Source organism: Aythya marila, assembly GCF_965140915.1.
Source record: "Aythya marila genome assembly, chromosome: 1".
Classification (NCBI taxonomy): Eukaryota; Metazoa; Chordata; class Aves; order Anseriformes; family Anatidae; genus Aythya; species Aythya marila.
Window position 1 is genome coordinate 141,841,324 of NC_139042.1, and position 20,601 is coordinate 141,861,924.

The 20,601-nt window shown below is 39.0% G+C and overlaps 1 protein-coding gene across 19 annotated transcripts in view; it reads left to right on the forward strand.

Annotated features, from left to right (window-relative positions):
* Positions 1–20,601, forward strand: part of MICAL3 (microtubule associated monooxygenase, calponin and LIM domain containing 3) — a 178,793-nt gene that overhangs the window by 141,993 nt on the left and 16,199 nt on the right. For 18 of the 19 annotated variants that reach the window (XM_082765521.1, XM_082765508.1, XM_082765510.1 and 15 more), the window contains 8 exons: positions 702–806; positions 1,445–1,576; positions 1,983–2,074; positions 3,606–5,478; positions 6,390–6,484; positions 10,166–10,216; positions 12,073–12,180; positions 12,914–13,007. In XM_082765521.1, coding sequence (XP_082621647.1) covers positions 702–806; positions 1,445–1,576; positions 1,983–2,074; positions 3,606–5,478; positions 6,390–6,484; positions 10,166–10,216; positions 12,073–12,180; positions 12,914–13,007 — 2,550 coding nt within the window. The remainder of the gene's footprint in view (positions 1–701; positions 807–1,444; positions 1,577–1,982; positions 2,075–3,605; positions 5,479–6,389; positions 6,485–10,165; positions 10,217–12,072; positions 12,181–12,913; positions 13,008–20,601) is intronic. The other variant, XM_082765526.1, reaches the window with a different exon arrangement.

Consider the following 20,601-nt stretch of genomic DNA (forward strand, 5'->3'; position numbering starts at 1 on the left):
AATTCAAGAATATTATCTTTTTTTGGACCCACCAAATCATGTTATGATTTGTAACAGAAAATGAAAATTTTAAAGATCTCTTTATTTCCTTAAAAATATCTCTATTGATTTTTGAGTTAATATACAGCATATCAAATCTCTTAGACCGTTTTACCAAAGAGTACTGTAGCTGCACAGCTTTAAACGGCTTCCAAATGTAATAATGATCAATCCTAGAGCTAGACTGTTTGTCTCTGATTTATACCCTCAAAAGCTTATTTCAATTTCTAGATGAACAGTTGTGATACATTGTGAGATTTCAGTCTTCACCTAATACACATGCGATAAAGGGATGGTAACTCTTCTGCTCTGGAAAAGAAAGAAGAAATTGCTAGAAATACCTTAAACTGTTCTGTTTTGATGGTCTCCCAGTGCCTTTCATGTTGAGTTTTATACAAGGCCAGCTCCTCAGAAAAGTCCTGTCTGCTTCCAATGCTAAAAATTCTTAGAGAATCCGAAGGGGCAGGCACTCCTTGATTTCTTGGAGTCTGAAAGTATCATTTCACAGTATACGTGCTTCCAGCTGACACACTTCAGAATTTCTTGTTTTGGCAGTAATCAATAAATATATCCACTATGAATAATCAGTGCAGTTTAGAGTATACCCTTTTCACTGTATAGATTTTTTTTTTCTTTTCTCTCAATATTTGAATATACTCTAGCTCCATGTGAGGATAATGATGTGGAGGATGAGCTGGGCACAGAGCCTGCAGACACAGAAGGACAGGCGGGTGAAGAGGGAGACACGGGTGCAGAGCTGGATGACGGTAGGGTACCACTGTACATCATTTGAACCTGTTATGGGAAAAGAATTGTATTGGTAGAAAATCCGTTGTATGGGAGTACTTGAGCGTAATCTTATTTTTAGTGATGTAGAAGTTTCTTCCAAATAGTTGAGGGGGAGCCATAAGTGAAGGACAAAAGGAAACAGAAGAGCCTCTGTGCCATATGTCGTAGAATAAATTTATTGCATCCTTTCACCATCTGCTGTTTAGAGGGCTCAGTCTTGTGTCCATATTCAGTAATTAATCCTGCTAAATAACAGAAATAGAAGTAAATTTGTGAAAAGGTCATAGTACTGTGCCAAATATCTTCCCCTGCTAGTGCAGAAAGAACTCATATGCCAGAAAACATTTGAAAAATTTCCAGAAAACTGAGAAGCTATGACGTGAACTATCTATTTAGTACTTTTGATTAATAAACCATCGTTTACTGCTTAAATGACTCTAATACAAAAAAGAAGTGAAACATTTAGGTGTTCAGGATAAAAGTGATTAGCATCATGTGAACTGAAAGAAAAGATTATGAAAGATTGTGAAAATAATAAATACGTCTTGATGGATTTATAGTCAAGATCTCTTGTTTTTCTCCCCTCCTCCACCCAACCTGTGTAATTAATGATCAGATGACATCCCATCTGATGCAGAAGCCGAGTTCCGCTTACATCAAGGTGACAAACAACAGCCAGGACTGAAAGTCTCCGAAGATGAAGAAGATGAAGAAGGAGCAGAAGGTACTTCTTGCAGTGCGACAGAAGGTAATAGCTTTCCCACCGGTGTTGGAATGATTGTAATTGCACTCTGGATGGTCTATACAGTTATTTGATTGTTTAAGAGAAGACAGTCTGCTGGATTTGAATCATCTCACTACTCCCAGTGGCAAGGCATATGCTTGCATTAACATTTTGAGAAGAATGTTCCAAGTCCATTGATTTCAGCTTCCTAAAGTGCGAGAGCCCATCTACCTGCTTGTTGTTGTAGAAGTTTTTATGTAACACTTTGTACTGTTTTGGATGTTTACAAAGTTTTGACTAGGTTCCAGATGTCCAATCCAGAATTTGTAAGAAGCTGAGGACTTTGTCATTTCTAGCTGTGTGTAACATTAAAAAATTAGAATATTAGCAGTCTCATTTGCTTTGTTAAACATATTTTTGCTTTCTGTAGATCCATGCAAGCCACCCATCCCTATCCAGTCAGCTAGTGACAATGTTCTTCCTCTGTCTCCAGCAGATAGTCCCAAAGCAAAACAATTGGAGGTAAGAAAGAGAATCCTTCAAGTTTTCTATTTAATACCTGAAGTTCAACAGAAGAGTTGGATAAACTACTGAGAAAAGACAGCAGTGCTCTTTTCTGCTTTCCTGTCCCTATAACTGATGCTGACCTTCTTGAAATCTGACTTTATGTAGACTTAAGTCTTCTTTCCTACTTTTAGAGAATGGTGGCTCATCACAAAATAAAATAAAAAAAATATATAGGATATTTTCATTTCAATGCACAGTTAACAAGAGATATATATAATACACGAAGGGAGTCATAAGTAAGGTATTTCCTGTTTATCCTGGTTTTACTATCCTTTCTGTACCAAAATCAGATTCTGTACAGCTGAAATTCAAAATTATAATTGTATTACTTACTTAGTAATAACCAAGGCAGTGCTTATTTATTCTAGAGTAGAAACATATTTTAGCTCAAGAAAGCTAAGTTATTTACTGATGTAGTGTCAGCCCTGGAGTCAGCATGCAAGTTCACTGTGGTGTTTCCAGCTAATAGGATGTAAGAACAGAAATACATGACTCTTGAGTTTTTTAATTCAAATATTCCCCCCCCCCCAGTGTTTGTTTTTAAAGAATTGTTAAGTGATTAGACTTTCCTAAAGAGTTTTGTCATATACCAGTTTACTTGTACAATGGACACATTATAGGATAAGGCCAGTTTCCTGACAGCAATTGTTGACAACATTCTATTTTTATTAAATTTGAGAGTGATTTTTTTTTTTGAGGCCTGTATAACAATTCTGTTAGACAAAGTTAGTCTTCATACCAGGACAGTGCCTAAATGCAGTACTTAAGACCTGGGTGTTTAATGTATCATACAAGCACATGGAGAGGTTTGTGCTCTAATAATCATGTATCAGTTAAACCAAACTTCCATCATGCAAAAGAATGCTGGTGTGAAAGATGTGATTGGAAAGATAATGCCAGAACTTAGTAAGAGGAGTCCTGTGCCAAAGGCATAGATATTAAAACTAAGAATTGTGCTACTGAGTGATGTGGCAGTCTCCATATAGGAGGTAAAAGACAAGACTTCTCAGATCATTAAAGGTCAAGGGAATTGCAGCCTAATTTGCTCTTAAAAGAGAAGGCACCACTTGCTTTAAGACAACATTCTGGCAGATGCTAGCCAGCAGGAAGTGCTGGGTTGTTATGAGCTTGAGAGACTTGAATGAAATCTGTCTGAGATGAGGGACCACCACTATATACAGAATTGGATATTGAAAGGCAGAGCAGGAAAAGACTGAAATGGATTTCTGGAATTTAGCACAGTTTTCCTTCCAAACATTAAATTTTCTTTGTTGTCATGTACAAAAGACTGTTTATACAATGGGACAGAAAAACAATCCATTCCTGAGGAGGAATCCTAAGTGACATTCTAGGTCTGGGAGTGAGATGTCATAGGTGTTTGGCTTTTCTTCATATTTTGATACTTGGGTGGTGTAGCAGCAAATAATGGAACAGCATTCTAACATGGCCAGTGACTATTAATATTTCCTTTATTTGTATGTTGTAGAATGTAACAGATCCCCTGGCTGCAGTATCCTGTGCAATAAAATCTCCAGAGGCACGCTTCTTTCCTGAGCCTTTCCTTCTTGAGGAAGGACCAAAAGATGAAACTCCCAAAGACAGGAAAGCTAAAAGCCCTTTGGTGCCACTCTCTCCAGTGTTATCGCAGCCAGCTGCATCACCAGATGCCATTGCACCTACATCTCCAGCAGAATCTCAACCAGCAGCACCAACACAGACTTCATCCCCAACATCTTCTCAAACACCTATCTGTTCCCAGCCTTTGCCTTCTTCTGAAACCTCTATTCCATCCCCAGCGGAACCTCCAGTGTGTTTCCAGCCTGTCCCAGCCTTAACATCCACTCCTCTAGCCAAACTGGTTCTTAGGAGTCAGGATAGTGAAGTGGAAAAACTGGGGAGCCCTACTACTGCAGAAGAAGCTCTGAAACGTAGTAACCTCGTGGAAGAGTTCTGGATGAAGAGTGCAGAAATCCGGAGAAGCTTAGGACTCACCCCAGTAGACAGAAACAAACGCTCAGAGTCAAACTTTGCTGTACCTGCCCTTGAGACAACTCCCCTGAAGGCTTTTAATAGCGAGAGTGTTTCAGGTGATGAAAGGATGCATCTTGTGAAGCCCCAGCCTGCCCCAAGAAGGCAGGGACTGTCCAAGTTAGAAAATGAGCAGATTTCTCTGCTCACTCCAAAATCTCCATCAGAAAAAGAACTGAGGAGTTCCAATGAAGTAAAGAGAGATGTATCTAGCAGTTCAGGACTTGGCCTCCAGGAGAGCTCATCTAACATGAGAACTTTGGCTAGCCAGAGCTTCAACACTTCTGACTCTACCATGCTTACTCCTCCATCAAGTCCACCACCACCACCTCCTCAAAATGAAGAACCTGCCACTTTGCGTAGAAAGAGGCATCAAGCACTTTGGCAGAACGAGTCCGAATCCAAGTCACCTCCAACACCAGCATCAACGCCTCCTGTTGCCCCACGCCATGAGCCAACCTCTGCTGTCAAAGAGTCAACCCAGGCCAAAAAAGATGATGTGAGGAAGTCTTTTGCAGAGAGTGTGGATGAGATTCCATTTGCTGATGATGTAGAGGACACATATGATGACAGGACAGAGGACACAAGCCTTAACGAGAAGTTCTATACACCTCCTACGAGTAGGCCAAGGCCAGAGAAACCGCTTGTTTTGCCACTGGTCAAAGAAAATGGTGGTCTGCCCTCACTGGAAGGAGGGGTTAACCAAAAGAAGAGAGCATTGCCTGAAATTTCTGCAGAGGCCAAGGAGCTTGCTGAAGAAAGAATGAGAGCCAGAGAGAAGTCTGTCAAGAGCCAAGCATTACGTGATGCCATGGCTAAACAGTTATGTAAGATGAAAGATATGGAGATGGCTGCAGCTGCTGCTGGGGCCACAAGGTCACGAAAGGCATCTTCTATGCCTTTGAAGACCAAAGAGTTGTTTTATGACTCTCCAAAACATTTGGCCTTGAAAATTGCAGAGGGGTCCATGCTCAAGCATGATGCTGCTAGTGAGAAGTTCTCCACTCCTGCTGCTGACGTGGCTGGACCTGAAGGTTCTGTCACCTCTTCAGAGGGCTCCAGTGGGAAGAGTAAGAAAAGAAGTTCTCTTTTCTCCCCTCGTAAGAACAAAAAGGAGAAGAAATCCAAAAATGACAGCAGGCTTTCTGACAAATCTAGTGGTGGGACAGAGGAAACAACAAAATCTAGGTCTTTATGGAAATCTGTTTTCTCTGGGTATAAGAAAGACAAGAAGAAAAAGGCTGACGACAAATCCTGCCCAAGTACTCCCTCAAGTAGTGCTACTGTGGATTCTGGCAAGCACAAAGCTTCTGCATTGGTTACAGCTGCAGGTATAATAAATATGTGATACAGCTGGGTATCCTTTAAAGAATTTGGCTGTGTAACATTGTGCAGAATGACACTGATCCTCATTGTCGAATGAGAAAATTGGAATAAGTAAAGCAGCTAGAATTGTATGTTTTTGTGTATTCACAGAATTAGTTGATATGCCAATGAAAACAAAAAAAGGATCCTTAAATGGAAGCTTCACTCTAGATATGCACAAGGCATGTCCATTTTCTGCCTTTGGATGATTTGAAAAATAGGCACCATTTGCTGGAGTCAGTTACTTGTGACATTTCATCTGTTTTAAATCTGATCCTCAGCTTTTTGTGGGTGGTCTGTTTGTTTCAGCCTGGTTCTGTGGATACTGAAGACTGCAGAGAGGCAGTCACTCCTGTGTTCTCAGTGATCTGACAACGGTCTGTTGATCTCAATGTGTGGGTTCTGTGGTCTCGTGTATGTCCCACATGCCATCAGGTGTAGACAGGGATGTTTAATGGCTACATGTGATACAGCAAATAAGTTAGCCATAAACATAATGAAAACAAAACACATTACATTTCTCCAGCCTTGTAAAAATAGCCAAAATATTGCCTGCTGCTATCATCCAAATGGTGTATCTTTCATAAGAGCATTGATAGAGCAGAAAAGGAGAATTGTGGCCATGACCTTTTAACACTCTTTGCAGAAAGTGATGCATATGTAGAATGAAGCTTACAACTAATATTGATCATTCTGTGGGGCAGTGCTCTTCTGACAAACACATAATCCTAGGCAAAGCAGCCAAGACTGCTTAAAACTCTGCATTTTTGAAGTTGAGTCACACAGCTTACCGAATCCTGAAATGTTTATGGAGAGAAATGCATTGTTGTAGTGTCACTGTTTTTCTAACTTCCCCTTTTTGTTCCTGGCTCCTCAGATTTGCAGCTCCGTCGGCACCTGAGTTTTTCGGAGGACTCTGACCTCTCCAGTGACGATATTCTGGAACGCTCCTCACAGAAATCCAAGCGAGAGGTAGGCAGGGGGGAGAATGCATTTTAGAGGGATGTGTGATTACTTGTCATCCTTACTGTTTCTTTTGTGGAGCAGGCTTTTGTGGAAGCTGACCAGCTGTTCTACCCCCCAAAAAGTTGGTTTTACTTGTTTACACAATTACAAGCTACTCCCTACTGTTATTGATGAAGGATCTTCTGTCTCACTGTGACATTACTTTACAACTGAGTATCACAGTATAAATAGTGAATTTTATCCCTGTTATGAGCATGCCAATAACCTATGGAAAACAAAAATTTAATGTCAGAAAAGTACTTTCACTAGTTCTAATGTTGTTGCAAAAAAGTAACAGTGAGATAGTCCTCGCTTGTTGTAAGGGTCCAATTTTAAAACATTGTTTTACCAGCCTCTTTGATAGACTTATGTGGTAGAAGTCCAAGAAAACTGCAGGCAGGCATATACTTTGTTCATGCCTCAAGAGCACAGTCAAGACAGGTTGTAAACCAAAAGGTAAGCTGTAGGTTGCAGTTTGCAACTCATGCAGGGTGCCATATTTTTCCTGGGAGAAGAGAATTTGTACAGTCTGAATTAGTACCTTTTCTTCTTAGAGGACAAATCACTCGTCTCCCCCACTTTGACCCTGTTTTGTTTGAGGATTTCTTGGTAGTTCCTGAGTGTTTCCATATGTCTGTTTTGAAGATAACAAATGTGAAGATGAAATATGTAGTGATTCCTTATGAAATCCCAGTATATATGAATTGCTCTTAGCCTGGTGTTTTCATTCCAGTGTGGTCTGTTGTGAACTCTGCTTCTTCTGAGGAAGTTTTTTCTTATTTCTGAGTGACCTTCCTTAGCTAGTGCAGTGATGTGATGGTGTAAGATATATCAACGGCTTTCTAGCCAAAATAGTTTCACTTTAAGTGGTGCTTTAAGGAAGTTACTCAAGAGAACAGAGGAGACACCAGTACATCCTCATAAAAGCCCAGAGAGAAAAATACATTTTTGCAATGTGGAAAAAATGAGAGCCAAGTGCCAAAATTAGATGCTTTTATGTTACTTATTTCGTTTTTAGAATGGCACTGTTCACTGCTGGTAGAAAATATAAGGATCTGCTCTACTTCTTCCATTCCTAATATCTTCTAATCTCTGCTAGGCAGACTTGGCAAGGTTTAGAGGAATAAGTTCAGATTTCATTGGCCCCACAGAATGCTAAGGCCTTTCTAGTCCTGAAGAGTGAAAAATTGGTTCTTCCTGCCCTTTTCTGGTAGTGCCTGGTCCATGTGTTAAAAATCTCAGGAAGAAGAAAATTATCTCAGAGGGTAGTGTCATGAACACAGTGGCCTGTACCTCCTGTGTTAAACCTTTCATGCAATGTTACAGAAATCAGTCTCAAATAGCAGGATCTAGTTGATATTTTTCTCAGATGTCAAAGGTATTGGAAGTACTGCAAATGGAAATGTCATAGGAAAGGCTTTCTATGTACATGCAGTGAAAGAATTAGTAAAACTAAGAAATCTTAGACTGGTAGAAGAAATTGATGAAATAAGTAGGAATGTTCTGTATTTACTTACCTGTCTTTCAGTCTCTCTCTCTTTCTCTCTAGTTGATCTGAGAGGAAGATTATTTTGTTTTATTTGATTCCCTTTTTTCTCTCCCCCTTTCATTCTTCCTTGCATGCCCTCAAGGCATTTCATGAGAAATTCTGCATTTTCCAAGAGATGCAGAAGAATGAGGTACCCGTGGCTAGCAAAGAACAGAAGTGCAATATAGGGGGTTCAGATAAGAGTTACAGAACTACTGTTCTGCCTTCTGTGCTCCTTCAGGAGGAAGCAAGGCTTCAGTAAGGCCCATGACTGTTTTCAGACTGGGGTATGCCTTGATGATGCCTTGGGTATTGCCTTTTTTTTTTTTTTTTTTTTTTTTTTCTGTGCTGAGCTACTTTCATTTAAAATGTTTTTTGCAGAAAAAGATATCACTAGGCTTTGTGGGGATGGCTGTCAGATGGCTAGAATCCTAATACTCAAAATATCTTACCAGTTTTGCCAAGGATATATGGCAGTAGCATCTCATTTTCTCCTCTTTGCTGTTGCTGAACTTGTAGTAAGAATTTCTGTGCTCAGCATCTGCCTGTTTTCTAAAGGAATATTTTTTAAGTATAAATTTATTTAGAGTGAATAAATATGAAAACTCCACTTGCCTAATTTTGCTGCATCCTGTCAAAGGATGTAAAACATCCATGCAAACACTGGAATGCGTTGCTGTCAGAAGAACTGTAACTGAACTTTTGGACTGTTAAAACTATATCTGTACAGATTTGGGGTGGGAATGTTATGTTTTCTAAGTTAGAAACTACCTGCTACTTATTGTGGGTAAAAGTCTACTTCTTCAGTGGAGCATAACTTTTATGTGAACCCCTTCACTAAATTGAAATTTTGCTTGTGCTGCTTTTTCAGTTATTATAGCGAGCTTGCTTCCCAGACAGCTTGCTCTGGTTAGCCTGTTCTTTGTGATCAGCAGTGAATTACTTCCATGCTGTTAGTGTAGTGCCTTTCAAGAGGAGTATCCTGTAATGAATTCCTAATGCAAATGCCCTGTGGGTTCCTTGTGTGTGGGTGTGTGTCACTGTGCTTGTGTTTGTCACTGTTGCTGTGCAGTTGTGATACTGTGATCAGATGTGTTTTACTACCACAGGTAGTTTGTTTTTTACTGGTGTTTGCCTATGTGCTTAAGTTGTTCTATGGCTTTTCATTTGTGACTGTTTTTAGTTAATTGAATGTGAAAATGCAAAATGCTGGCTGTTTGCCCAGAATGGCACAGTGCCCTCTGTACTTCATGGCTCAAGGGAAATTCACCTCTCTCACAGACCCTAGGTAGTTTACTTGCCTTATTTTTGGGAACAATGTAATTTTAGAATGTTCCTGAGTAGAGAAGGTAGTAGTCTTCTCCTCTCCTCCTCTCCTCATGAACATCTCATGTTTTCTCTCTGTTTCTTCCCCTCTTTTTTTTTTTTTTTCTTCTCCTAATTTTAGCTCCTCAGGCTCTCTGGAGGTTCTCTCTTAGACAGTGAGATTCCCCTAGTGTAGGACATGTAACCCACTCTGAGCCCATTTGGTGTTTCTCCAGTCAGAAAGCAATGAGGAAAATTATTTCTATGAAGTAGAGATTATTTAAAACCATGAAATAAACACAGCTTCCAGAAGAGGTTGTAAAAAAAGCCTGAATGGAAAGTTGCATGACAGAGTAACATGACTGAGCAGGTTCAGACCAAAGATCCCCCAGCAAGCAAGCCATTATTCCAGATCATGAGCCGAAACTTTGTATGTGTATGTATGTATGCTTGCTTACTTCCTCAGCAGACATTAAATCCATAGGTGGATAAAGGCCAAAGAATTCCTCTAGAATAACGTATTTTCAGGTTGACTGCATCTTGAAAGAGGCTACCAAAGCTAATTGCCTTTGGGATGAGTGCTAGAAACTTGATTTTGTGGACAGAAGTTCCATTATGCTTAACCAGTCTGGGCCACGTTCAGCATTTGCAAAATTCTACATTGCATTTAAAAACAGCTTTCTTTTTTTTTTTTTTTTTTTTTTTTTTTTTTTTTTTTTTTTTACTGTGCATCTGTTTTCAATGTTGAACTGATTTTGCTTCATTTTGTATGTTTTTTATTTTTATTTTTTTCCTTTACCATTCCCCCTTTAAAGTCGATTTATGTACCACACGCCTTGGCATTCAGGAGATCATATTCGTCAAAGGTAGTGTCTCCATTCCCACTAGTTGGCCATTGTTGCATGTATGTCCCTGTATTAACCCATCAAATCCATAGCTACCCATCACATGTACACTAACATCACAAACATCGACTGTGCATGCGTGAGATGTTAGCAGACATGGGCAGAAAAATCTTTGTAGAAGTCACCTACCAAAAATGCATTGAGCTCCAAATCGTCTGACTTGTTAGCATGCATGCAACTACCAGTGCATAGCAGTGCAGCACTGTACAGTGATATGGGTGATCTTTGAGCTTCAGAACAAATTGGGTTTCTAGGCTTTTAAAGATGAATGTGTTTTGTTTTATTTTTAATACTCAGAACATGAGTTTAAGTGAATTTTCATGCTTTCCTTCAAAATTCTTGGGTTTACTGAAATCTCAGTAAAATTTTGTATCAAGCTAAAATCAAGATAGAAATTACATTTCTATTTTGAGAATGCTGCTGCTTTCTGAAATTGTTATTGTCCTGTGTTCACAATCACACCAGTGTTAAGGGGGGTAGGAAATTCACACCCTGTGTGACTTTTCCTTCTGATTTGGATATCATTGTGGATCTTGTGTTAAAAAAGAGAAAGCAAAGATTTAACTTCTTGGAGCTCTAATAGTAGTGCTTGCTGATCACCTCTCTTAGGAATTTTTATTAGAGACATGGTCCTATGTTTTAAACCTCTACTCACTGAGAACAATAAAACAGAGATAGAGTGATCAGTGTGGTAGTGCTAGATAAAGGAAATTTATGGGGTGGTCTGTCTAAATGTTTTGTCCTTAAACATGGCTATCAATGGAGATCTCACCAGAAGTGGAAGACATCTGTGTCTAGCTGTCCCATAAAGACCACATGAATGTATGTGGGAAGAGAAGAGAGTTCTTCTCTTCAATATAGTTTGTTTAATGCAATTGTGAAGTTCCTTGGATGCTCTTGAAACATATGAAAGGAAGCCCACCTTAGATTACAACACACAAACTAATTATGTGAAAAGGTACTAAACTCCATTTCAGTAAAGTTAAAAAATTATATTTATGTATTTTTAAACTAGTTTTCTTGGGAGAAAAGAAGAGGAAGAAATACCTTTCTATCTCTGTAAACACAGGATTTCTCCTATTGAATGGCTTCTGGTGTTGTAACATTCTAGTTTTAGTTAAGAGATTGTTTGCTCTGTTTTATACCGGACAGTTTTGTGGCATGGTTCTTGAGATGGGATTTCCCCTCTCACACCAGAACATCATTCTGCTTTCAAATGTATTTTTGACTTCTTGATTCAGAGAAAAATTGCACAAATTTACACACGCAGTCATTACCACTTATATCAGCATAACTCTCAAATACAGATGTTCTTGCTCCAGAATAAAACATTTCATATAGGAAGAGTGGAATACGTATGTAGCTACAATAGTCTATATTAATTTCTTAGCTTATACTGCTGTAACTGTTCTTGTAGACATGTCTTTACCCTTTTCTAAAATGAAATCAAGGTGACTCACTTATATGGTAGTCTTAATGATTTAACTAAGTTGATTAGTCTAAATCTATTGAGAAATAGATTAAAAATGTATTTGATCTTTGTGGAGAGGTTCCATATAGCAATGGTAGACAGAAGTGGCACATTATAGAAAATCACAGCTTTGCAGTTGGCTTATATGCTTCTTCACTCCTGATTTGACCCTGAAATTTTTGCTCACTGCACTGTGAACACCTTTGCTTACAGAAGCTTGATTTTTGTCACAGTCATGGCAAAGACAGAACACCTCCCTTCTGAAATATTGGAAGAGAAAATGGCTTTCCCTCCCCCCGTACGTCTGGGCATGGAAATAAAATCTCCTGTTTTTTTCTTCCTTTAGAGAGCCTACACAGAAGAAGAACTAAATGCTAAGCTGACTCGGCGAGTACAGAAGGCTGCTCGTAGACAAGCCAAGCAAGAAGAACTAAAGAGGTTACATAGAGCTCAGGTAGTGTCTCACAGTCTTCTTCTCATGGCAGGAAATTAACTCCCTATGAAAGCACCATGATCCTGGCACTCCTCTGAGTATATCAGAAGAGGAACCAGAGCCAGAACTTTCCTGTTTCTACAATTACCTCTTCTCCTACTCTGTCTATCAAATTTGGTACCATGTCACAGACATGGGAAGAATTACTGAAACTTGTCATAATAGTTTTGCAACAAAAAAACATGACAAGTAATGACCATAGCACCTTCCTACTAGGAAATGAGTGTGGTACCATTCACTGAATCGAGTAGTGGTAGCAGGATAATACCTGATGAGTTTGCGCCAATGATTGCTTTGCTAAATTATGCTAGTGGGTGCAGTGTTACCAAATTAACCTTTAATCACTAGAGAATCTGCTGGCACTGTCTGTAGGAGATGGAATTTGTTTAAAACTCAAGTTAGAGGATCAGCTGACTGAATGGCAACACCTTTCACGGTATGGTTTAGAAACGGGATTCTAGTTGTAACAAATAAGTGAGTATCCAGGTATCTGTAAAACAAAAAGCTAGGATGCAGGGCATGAGGGTGTCCTCACTGGAGGGGACTGTGATGCTAGCTTTCAAAGCAGTGTATTCTTGAATGCAAATACTTTTTCAAAAGGCTGATTTGGCCAAAGTCACTTAGTGCTAGGTAAGTGCTGCTGATAGAGCAGAATCACTGTTGGTGAGGTTCTACTCCCTTCTTTCCTGAACAGATCATCCAGCGGCAGCTTGAACAAGTAGAAGAGAAGCAGAGACAACTGGAGGAGAGAGGTGTTGCTGTGGAGAAAGCCCTTCGGGGAGAAGCAGGTATCCAGCAGAGCTTGGTTTGCTTTTTAATGTGTTCTTATCAAATGCTTGTGCAGTAGTCCATAGCTGCTTGGATTTTAGAAGTAATTGGACCATTGTAGCCTAGAATTAGAGTCCAATGTGAATCTATTCTCCCTTTTCTTCTATCTTTCTGAGACCGTGTTGTTCTCACATTTCTTCTAATCTTGGGGCTTACCTAATGGCAGAGACTTAGTTCACTTGCCTTTGCCTGAGGCTCAGGAGGTAATCCTCCAGCTATTAGTAGCGGATTTATATTTCTGCATATTACTGGATATTACAGCTAGAAAACTGCAGAGGTTTCCTAGCTGCAATTCACGTAAAGCTGTCACAGTAGGAGAACCCTGTTTGTACATTCAGAAAGTAATTGCAAAACTGTGTGTGCTTTCTCTATTGTGTTGGATTATCAAGGCAGTGTCCTTACAAGGGACCATCACAGAACATCTTCCTCACTGCACAGCCCAGCACACTGGCAACTTTTGACAAAGTTGTGCAGAGCAGAAATGCAAACGTGTACTGAAAGGTATCCATGCCAAGCTGTTAAAGGAATGCTATGTGTACTTGAGTTTATACTGAATGAGTTTCACCTGATCTGGCAAAACATAAGTGGAGGAGTACTTGGTTGAGGTAATGCTGATAGTAGTATAATAATCTGGAAAAAAAGAATCCTTACTTTCACGGAGTCAAATATCCAACAGGCAAATGCAGTATGCATATATCTGACAAGACCAGGATTATGTACCTGATTACAAGGATCAGAAATCAGAAATGGTAAGAGTGGAACAGGTACTGGAAAAATGATTTGTCTTGTTGCTTGGATTGAAGAGTGCCCACTATGCCTGTGAAGATGGTACTAGATTAAGCAGTGAAGGTTCACCAGAGAAAATGTCTCTTGAGACATCCCACTGATTACTACTCCACCAAGTTTGTTTGTGCTTGGTGCTCCATAAAGACGTGCCAAAGCAGCAGGTCTGAATGGTTACCAAAGCAATTAAGTTCTACACGAGTGCAAAACGATCTTGATGACTTCAGTGGTTTTGTGGTCTGGCTTTTTTTTTTTAATTTGTGGGTTCAAAAAGTAACCTTGTGCAACAACTCTTTCTCTGTGGTGGTGCCTCCTTTCTTATACTGTGTATTTCTGTGTAGCCCCATTCTGATGGCTGGCCTGCCAGTTACTGCACTTACTAACACCACTGCGTATTTCTAATTCTTTGTTTCGTTTTTCTTCTTTCCATCTGGAACTCCATCTTGATTAGTCAGCTGCTAAATGACATTCATGTAAGTAAGACATGTCAGCACAAGTGGGAAATCTTAGCAGCTGAGAGAACATTCTTCACAATAATCTAAAAAAAGTCCAGAAAGGGCAAAATATGACCAAGAGTAAGAGTTGGTATTTTGTATGGAAGGCTGCAGACTTAAACCCTTGTATAACATCTCACTCCCAGCTCTCCCAAAATGAAGCAGTTTAAGACAAGATTGTATATTTGTGAATTTTTTAGCAGAATTATTAAATTGTAGGTCACACTGCAAAAATGAATCTCTTTTCTTCAGGAAGCCCATAGGGTATGTTTTGCTTCTATTTATAGAAGCTTAACTTCATCATAAAGAATTCACAAGCTCCAACTCTTGCAGTTATTTCCAGGGATTAACAAGAAACACATTCTGTTGGGGGAAAAAAGAAAAAGACATGTTATAACCTATGTTGACTGAAACATAAGATTAAAAATGAACACCATTCTTTACCTCTCTAGCTAATCTTACACAGACTTTTTACATATGTTTGCAATAAAATAACCAAATTTCTTCTTATTTTCTAGTCTGTGACATCACATTCCATAAGTACTGTTAATTTCTGCCTCCATTATCCATTAATTGTTCAGGAGGGCATCATAATTTTCTTCTCATCTGCATTGTTTTAAGATACTCACCTAACAGTGACCACTGCATTCAGCAGGATCCTTCTGTGAAGGTGCGGAGTAATGCTCTTGTCCCTGATCAATTCTTCCCTAATTAAACTGTATAAACAAAATCTAAAACATGGGAAGGGCAATGTTTTCATCTGAATATATATATATATATATATAAATAATATATATATTCCTTTTAATAAGCTTGTACAAGGGGAAGAAAGAGGGGAGGGTGGGAATTGTGTGTCCCATGCACGTTCTCTGTCCACGTGAAAGGAGAAGGATTGCAATGCAGGATCAAAGTAATGGCTGTCCCATAGAGACCAACCAGTATTAACTGTTCTTGGAGATGATATTGGGCTCTGTAATGAATAAGTTATTTGGCTTCCCTCCCTGTAGGGAAAGAACCAATCTTATGCATTTAAATATGAAGTTTCTTGCAGTATTAGTAGTTTCTTACTACTAGGTGTTTGAAATTCCTGACAGAAGAAACATGATTTTGTATTTTGTAATGATTCTTTTCTTTTTCTATTGTAGAAACAGATAGACAAGGCCATCCGAACAACTTTTCAATGTCATTTATCATCTTTTATCAAGTTGACTGTTAGTCACCTTTTCTCTCAGTAAAGCATTTCAGTTCTTTATTTAGCAGTCTTCCATCAACTTCAGTTTTTCATATCTCTGACCTCTGGACCTTTTCCCCTTTTTACAAAAATATATCTTTCATTTGGACTGGTAAGAACAAAAAAAAAGTACTGTGGGAAAGAATTTGTTTACTTTTTTTTTTTTTCTTCTATTTTCCATCCATTTTGTTTCAACCTTAGTATGTTTTGGCCAAGTGGCTTATCCTGAGTAGATAGTCAAATTCTTCACAGCAGTGCCTTGTGAGACTACAGTTAAGTTGGATCCTAGCAATAGGTACAAATAGCTCAGTACTCTTTCCAGGAATGTCAGTCCTTATCTGATAGCTTTCAAGCTGGAATATGATGATACTAGCTGTTCAACTAATCACACTCAGAAACATTTTGGAGTTCATTGCTGACTTCAATTTTGACAAGATAATCACACCTTCCTCTATAACTTCTTTTCTTTTTTAATTTGGCTCAGCCTCGGAGAAGGTGCAGTTGGCCTTCTATTCTTCAAAGAGCTGAATGCTCAATCCAACGTTTAGTTTCTGATTCAGAAAATAGTCTCACACCCTATGATTATGTAATTGCCTTAGTATGTTGTCTGTTAATGTCTTTGGAGATCTCACCCTTTGGCAGTTGCATTTATAGTAAGGATGAATGATCTGGAATATAAACTATTTAAGGTGGCAAGTTTAACATATGCAAGGTGTTCTAAGTTTTTGTCATCCCTTTTCTTCTTCTTTTTTTTTTTTTCTTAAAAAAAAAAAAAAAAAAAAAAAAAACACTTTCTTTTGCATCATGGCATTTCACTGCCAAGGTAAAGAAAGATAATCTCAGTGAAGAATTTTCCTATTTTTCTGCAGTGTCCCAAGAGTGGGATCACTATTAATGTAACGGTGCTTTGTACATGTATTATAGTGCATTCGCCTGTCTGGACATGATTATGACTTCTGTTTTCCTGTGTGGGTTTTTCACTTTTTCAATTATTACTTTAAAAAAATATGTCAACTGAAATTTCATGAACCTTTTTCTTCTTCTCCATTATTCTCCTTTATGAACTTTGATAGTCATTTTTAAGAGCTAGGAAAATGTCTTTTAGTGTCAGATCAATACTGAAAAATTTAAGAGCAACCTCTTTTCATCAAGTGAATCATATGCAGTGAGAAACAGTGCTCTCTGTACTCCTATGTGTCTCTTCCCTAAAGAATAATTATACAGTGCTAGACTCGTGGTGTACCTGTCTCTAGCAGCTGTGGACATGCATGTCTGTTTCACACAAACAAATGGAGGTTCTTCTCTGACACAGGTACTATGTCATTAGCAGAAACCCATCTTCCCACACTTAGGTATTTGTCATTTGTGTCAGCACTCAGTGCCTTTTACTTGTTTGCTATACACATGCATCCTCCACTCACTCAACGCCAAGAAATCAATGCTTATACCTGTCCTGCAGCTTACCTAAGAAATCAGTCTTTCCTTCTGATGTTGCTCAGCATGAAAGCAACAAGAATAGCTCTGCTTTTGTCTACAAGAACAGGAAAGACTTAAGTGTCAAGTACTGGTGCAGACTGAAATACATTAAGTGTCTGTGTGTAGACCTCTTAATTTTTCTCCATGGAAGTCCTTGCCTGCCTGCTGGGAATTTTCTCCTCATCTTCCCAACATGTTTGTGACACATATATATGTGTATGTGTATGTTTGTGATACATATATATATGTGTGTATGTGTACATATATGGATAAATGAGACACATAATTATATATATATATTCTATGTATGTATATATAGATATATATATATCTATGTATATAGCTGCATGTTTCTTGTTGTTTGTCTTTTTTGTTTCTGTCTGTATGTCTTTCTCGTATATTGCTTTGATTGTGTGGGGCTAGGGTGGGTATCTGATTCAATAACTGTCTTCACCAATTCCTTGTTATAGACTATTGGGGAGAGTCTTATTACAGTGACCTCATCGACTTGCATCTGGGTGGTATGTATAGCTGAACCTCTTGCTGACACTAACCCTGCTGACACTCCTTCCCACCCCTCCCTTTACCTACTTCTCCCATCCTTGGCTCACAAACAAGAAGAAAAAGTCCTTGCACATGACTGGCAGAACCCCTTTTGCAGCTCAGGAAGAGGAGATCCTGGCATATTCCACAAACCATGTGTAAGGCTCCCTCTTCTGTTTTCCACAGTGTTAATTATTTCAAAATGTATTCACAGTTTTCACTCCAGCTACCTTCCATGCTGGAAGTAGAAAGCCATTCTGGATTTTGCTTCTCCTTTGCCAAGTCCAATTCTACCATCCAAATACTCTTCAGAAAAATATGCTAATACAATGGGAACTGCAGAACTGACCATCTCCCAGGAGCTAACAGCACCCTAAAGGATTAGTTATGTCATTGCCTCCCTCTTCCCCTTCTGAGGCTCGTTTGATTCTTCCAGAGAAAACAGAGTATTTTGATAATCTAACAAAATGCTTCCTCAAGGGACTTCAGAAACAGTTGTAGATGACAGATACCTCTTTGTTCCTGTTTTGTCTTATCACAGGGTTAGGAGAGAATCTACTGGTAGAGTTCCAGTCAGTTTCGGTGCAATCTACTACCAGTTTCCAGTCAGCTCAGTTTGCATCATCACACATCTAATAAGCTTCTTGCTATGTTGTTGTGTTTTGTGTTTTTGTTGTGTTGTGTTTTTTTTTAATCCCATTTAAGTGCCAAACATGTGAGCCTTTAGCCCATTTTTTTTCCCTCACTTGATGACTGTAATGATGTCATCACTCTGTGCTGTCATTCTGCATTTCTTAAATTAAAGCTACTTTCTGAATCCCTTAGTAAGTGGATAACTTTTGGTTTGTAAATGGCATTTGTTTAGCGTTTGTCCATCTTGAAAACTGAAATTCCCTTTGCTCATTTAGTCACCCCAAACCTATTCTTCTAAAATGAGCAAATCTGTCAGTGTATCCAAGAGAAGGCAAACTCTGCTAGGTTGCATTGTCATCTGAGTCTCATATTTCATTTGTCTTCTCCTCCAGAAGGAGGAGAAAAATCTGTAGCCAGCTGTTGGGAATGACTCCAAATTGTCCTGACACAACAGGCCATTCATTAAGAATATCCACATGGGCTCAAGTTTCAAAATGGAAGACTTTTTCTCCTTAGTAGCCCTAATTTGTTGCCCAGTTCCCCTGTGGTAATTTTGGTGTTATAGTCCTCCATTAACCCTGTGCTTCATTCACTGCTCAGTCCTTCTGGCATTCCTTCCTGGGGTGTCTTCTGCAGAGAGGCTCTGAAATTCTCTTCCTAAGTATGCCTATTAGGGCTGGCCCATATCCGTATGATCCAGAGTAGGAGCTGTAAAAGGGTTGATGCTGAATGACACTTAACAGATCCTTTTCCCCATCTAATGCTATTTCCACTATACCTCTCCATCCTCCCCTTCCTTCTCCTCCTAATGCCTCTTTAGAGATATCAGTGCCTCAAAATCACTGATGGTGGCTTTCAGAAAAGCAAAATAATTCTTACTTAAAGGGACACTGTCACTTTAAAAAATACCGTGTTGTAGAAAATCTCAAATTAAAACTGAATTTACTTTTCATCTTTGTTGTTTTTTCCATTTCTCTGAGCTCAGACAGTCACCTTAGAGTGGTCATTTTTGGTCTTCTATTACAAACTGTTTTTATTTATATGGTGACTTAGTCATTTGGGCTTCCAGCAGTCAGAGACAATGTTCACATTTTTTTAAAAAATGGTTGATAGTTTTAAAAACTACTTCAAGTTTCTGCTCATCTCAAAAATACCTTTTTCTAAAGAAAAAAAAATGTATTGGGCAGTATCCCTTTAAATGCAATGAGCCAGTATAGCCTGCTGGAGTATGTGGCTTTATAATTAGTTTTGTTGCCTCTGTAATTTGCTTTGTATTTGCTTTGGGGGCTGCCAGATCACTTTTGCCAGAGTGGATACGTTACTCTGATGATACTTGTCACTATTCAGTGGCAAATTTAGAGCTTAGCTCTCAAAGTAACACATCTGTGCAGGCTGCTGCATCTGGGTGGGGTGCCATGAAAACCCCTGGAGCCCAGTGTGACTGCGTGGTCCTTCCGGAGCACTATAAGCAGTTAGGGCGGCAGCACAGATTAATTATTCTGCTGGCAATTTGTGTCTCTGAGGAACAGGCATGACTCTGAAGTCATCCTGTCAGTAGAATGATACGCAAACCACAAATTCCTTGAAAAGTTATCTTGAAGTTGGTGATAATTTTTCAAGTGATTAAGGCATTAATTTAATCTGGATTTTCTTTATACTAATGAGAGTTACATTTCATTTAGTTGTTACAGACTACACAACAACTTCTGCAAGGGTGTGGTAACTTCTGACATCCTGGTCAAGTTCCAGTTTGCAGGATTACAAATTGCTATCCTAACTACCCCTGTTGCTCTGCTCACATGCCATAATTGTCTCTTCCTGTCCTAAAATATCATGTGCTGTTGCTGTGAAGCAGATGTTTCATTTCGTGCTACAGATGGTCCCATTTCAATTCGGAGTTTCAATTATTCCTATGTGTATATTGTATGTTATGTTATAAGAACATTGCAAAGGTTGTAAAGTCAACTGAAATTAAGATTGTGTATTATGTTGATTTACCAACAGATTTGTAACATTTAAATCCACTGCAGAGAACTGTGCCACTTACCCTTATGGAATAACTGATAGCGACACTAGGTTGTCATCTTCTGTGTAGATCCTCATGGAGAGGAAGTGGGACATGGTCAGTGGATTTCACAGATGTTTGCTGGCAGCTGTCGAATGGTGAGACTTGAAAACATGGATTCTGAGCCAGACACTGAAAGGATAGAGTACTCTGGGGGATGAATACTCTTTTTCCCTTTTATTCACTCTTTCCAGAGAGTCCATGTCCTAATCCTGTCTTTTTCCATCCAAAGCTCCTTACTCCACTTCCATTTTCATTCTCAGTTCCAATTTCTGCTTCTCAGGCATTTAATTTCAATCCCTACATTATTGACAAAGAAATCCTAATGT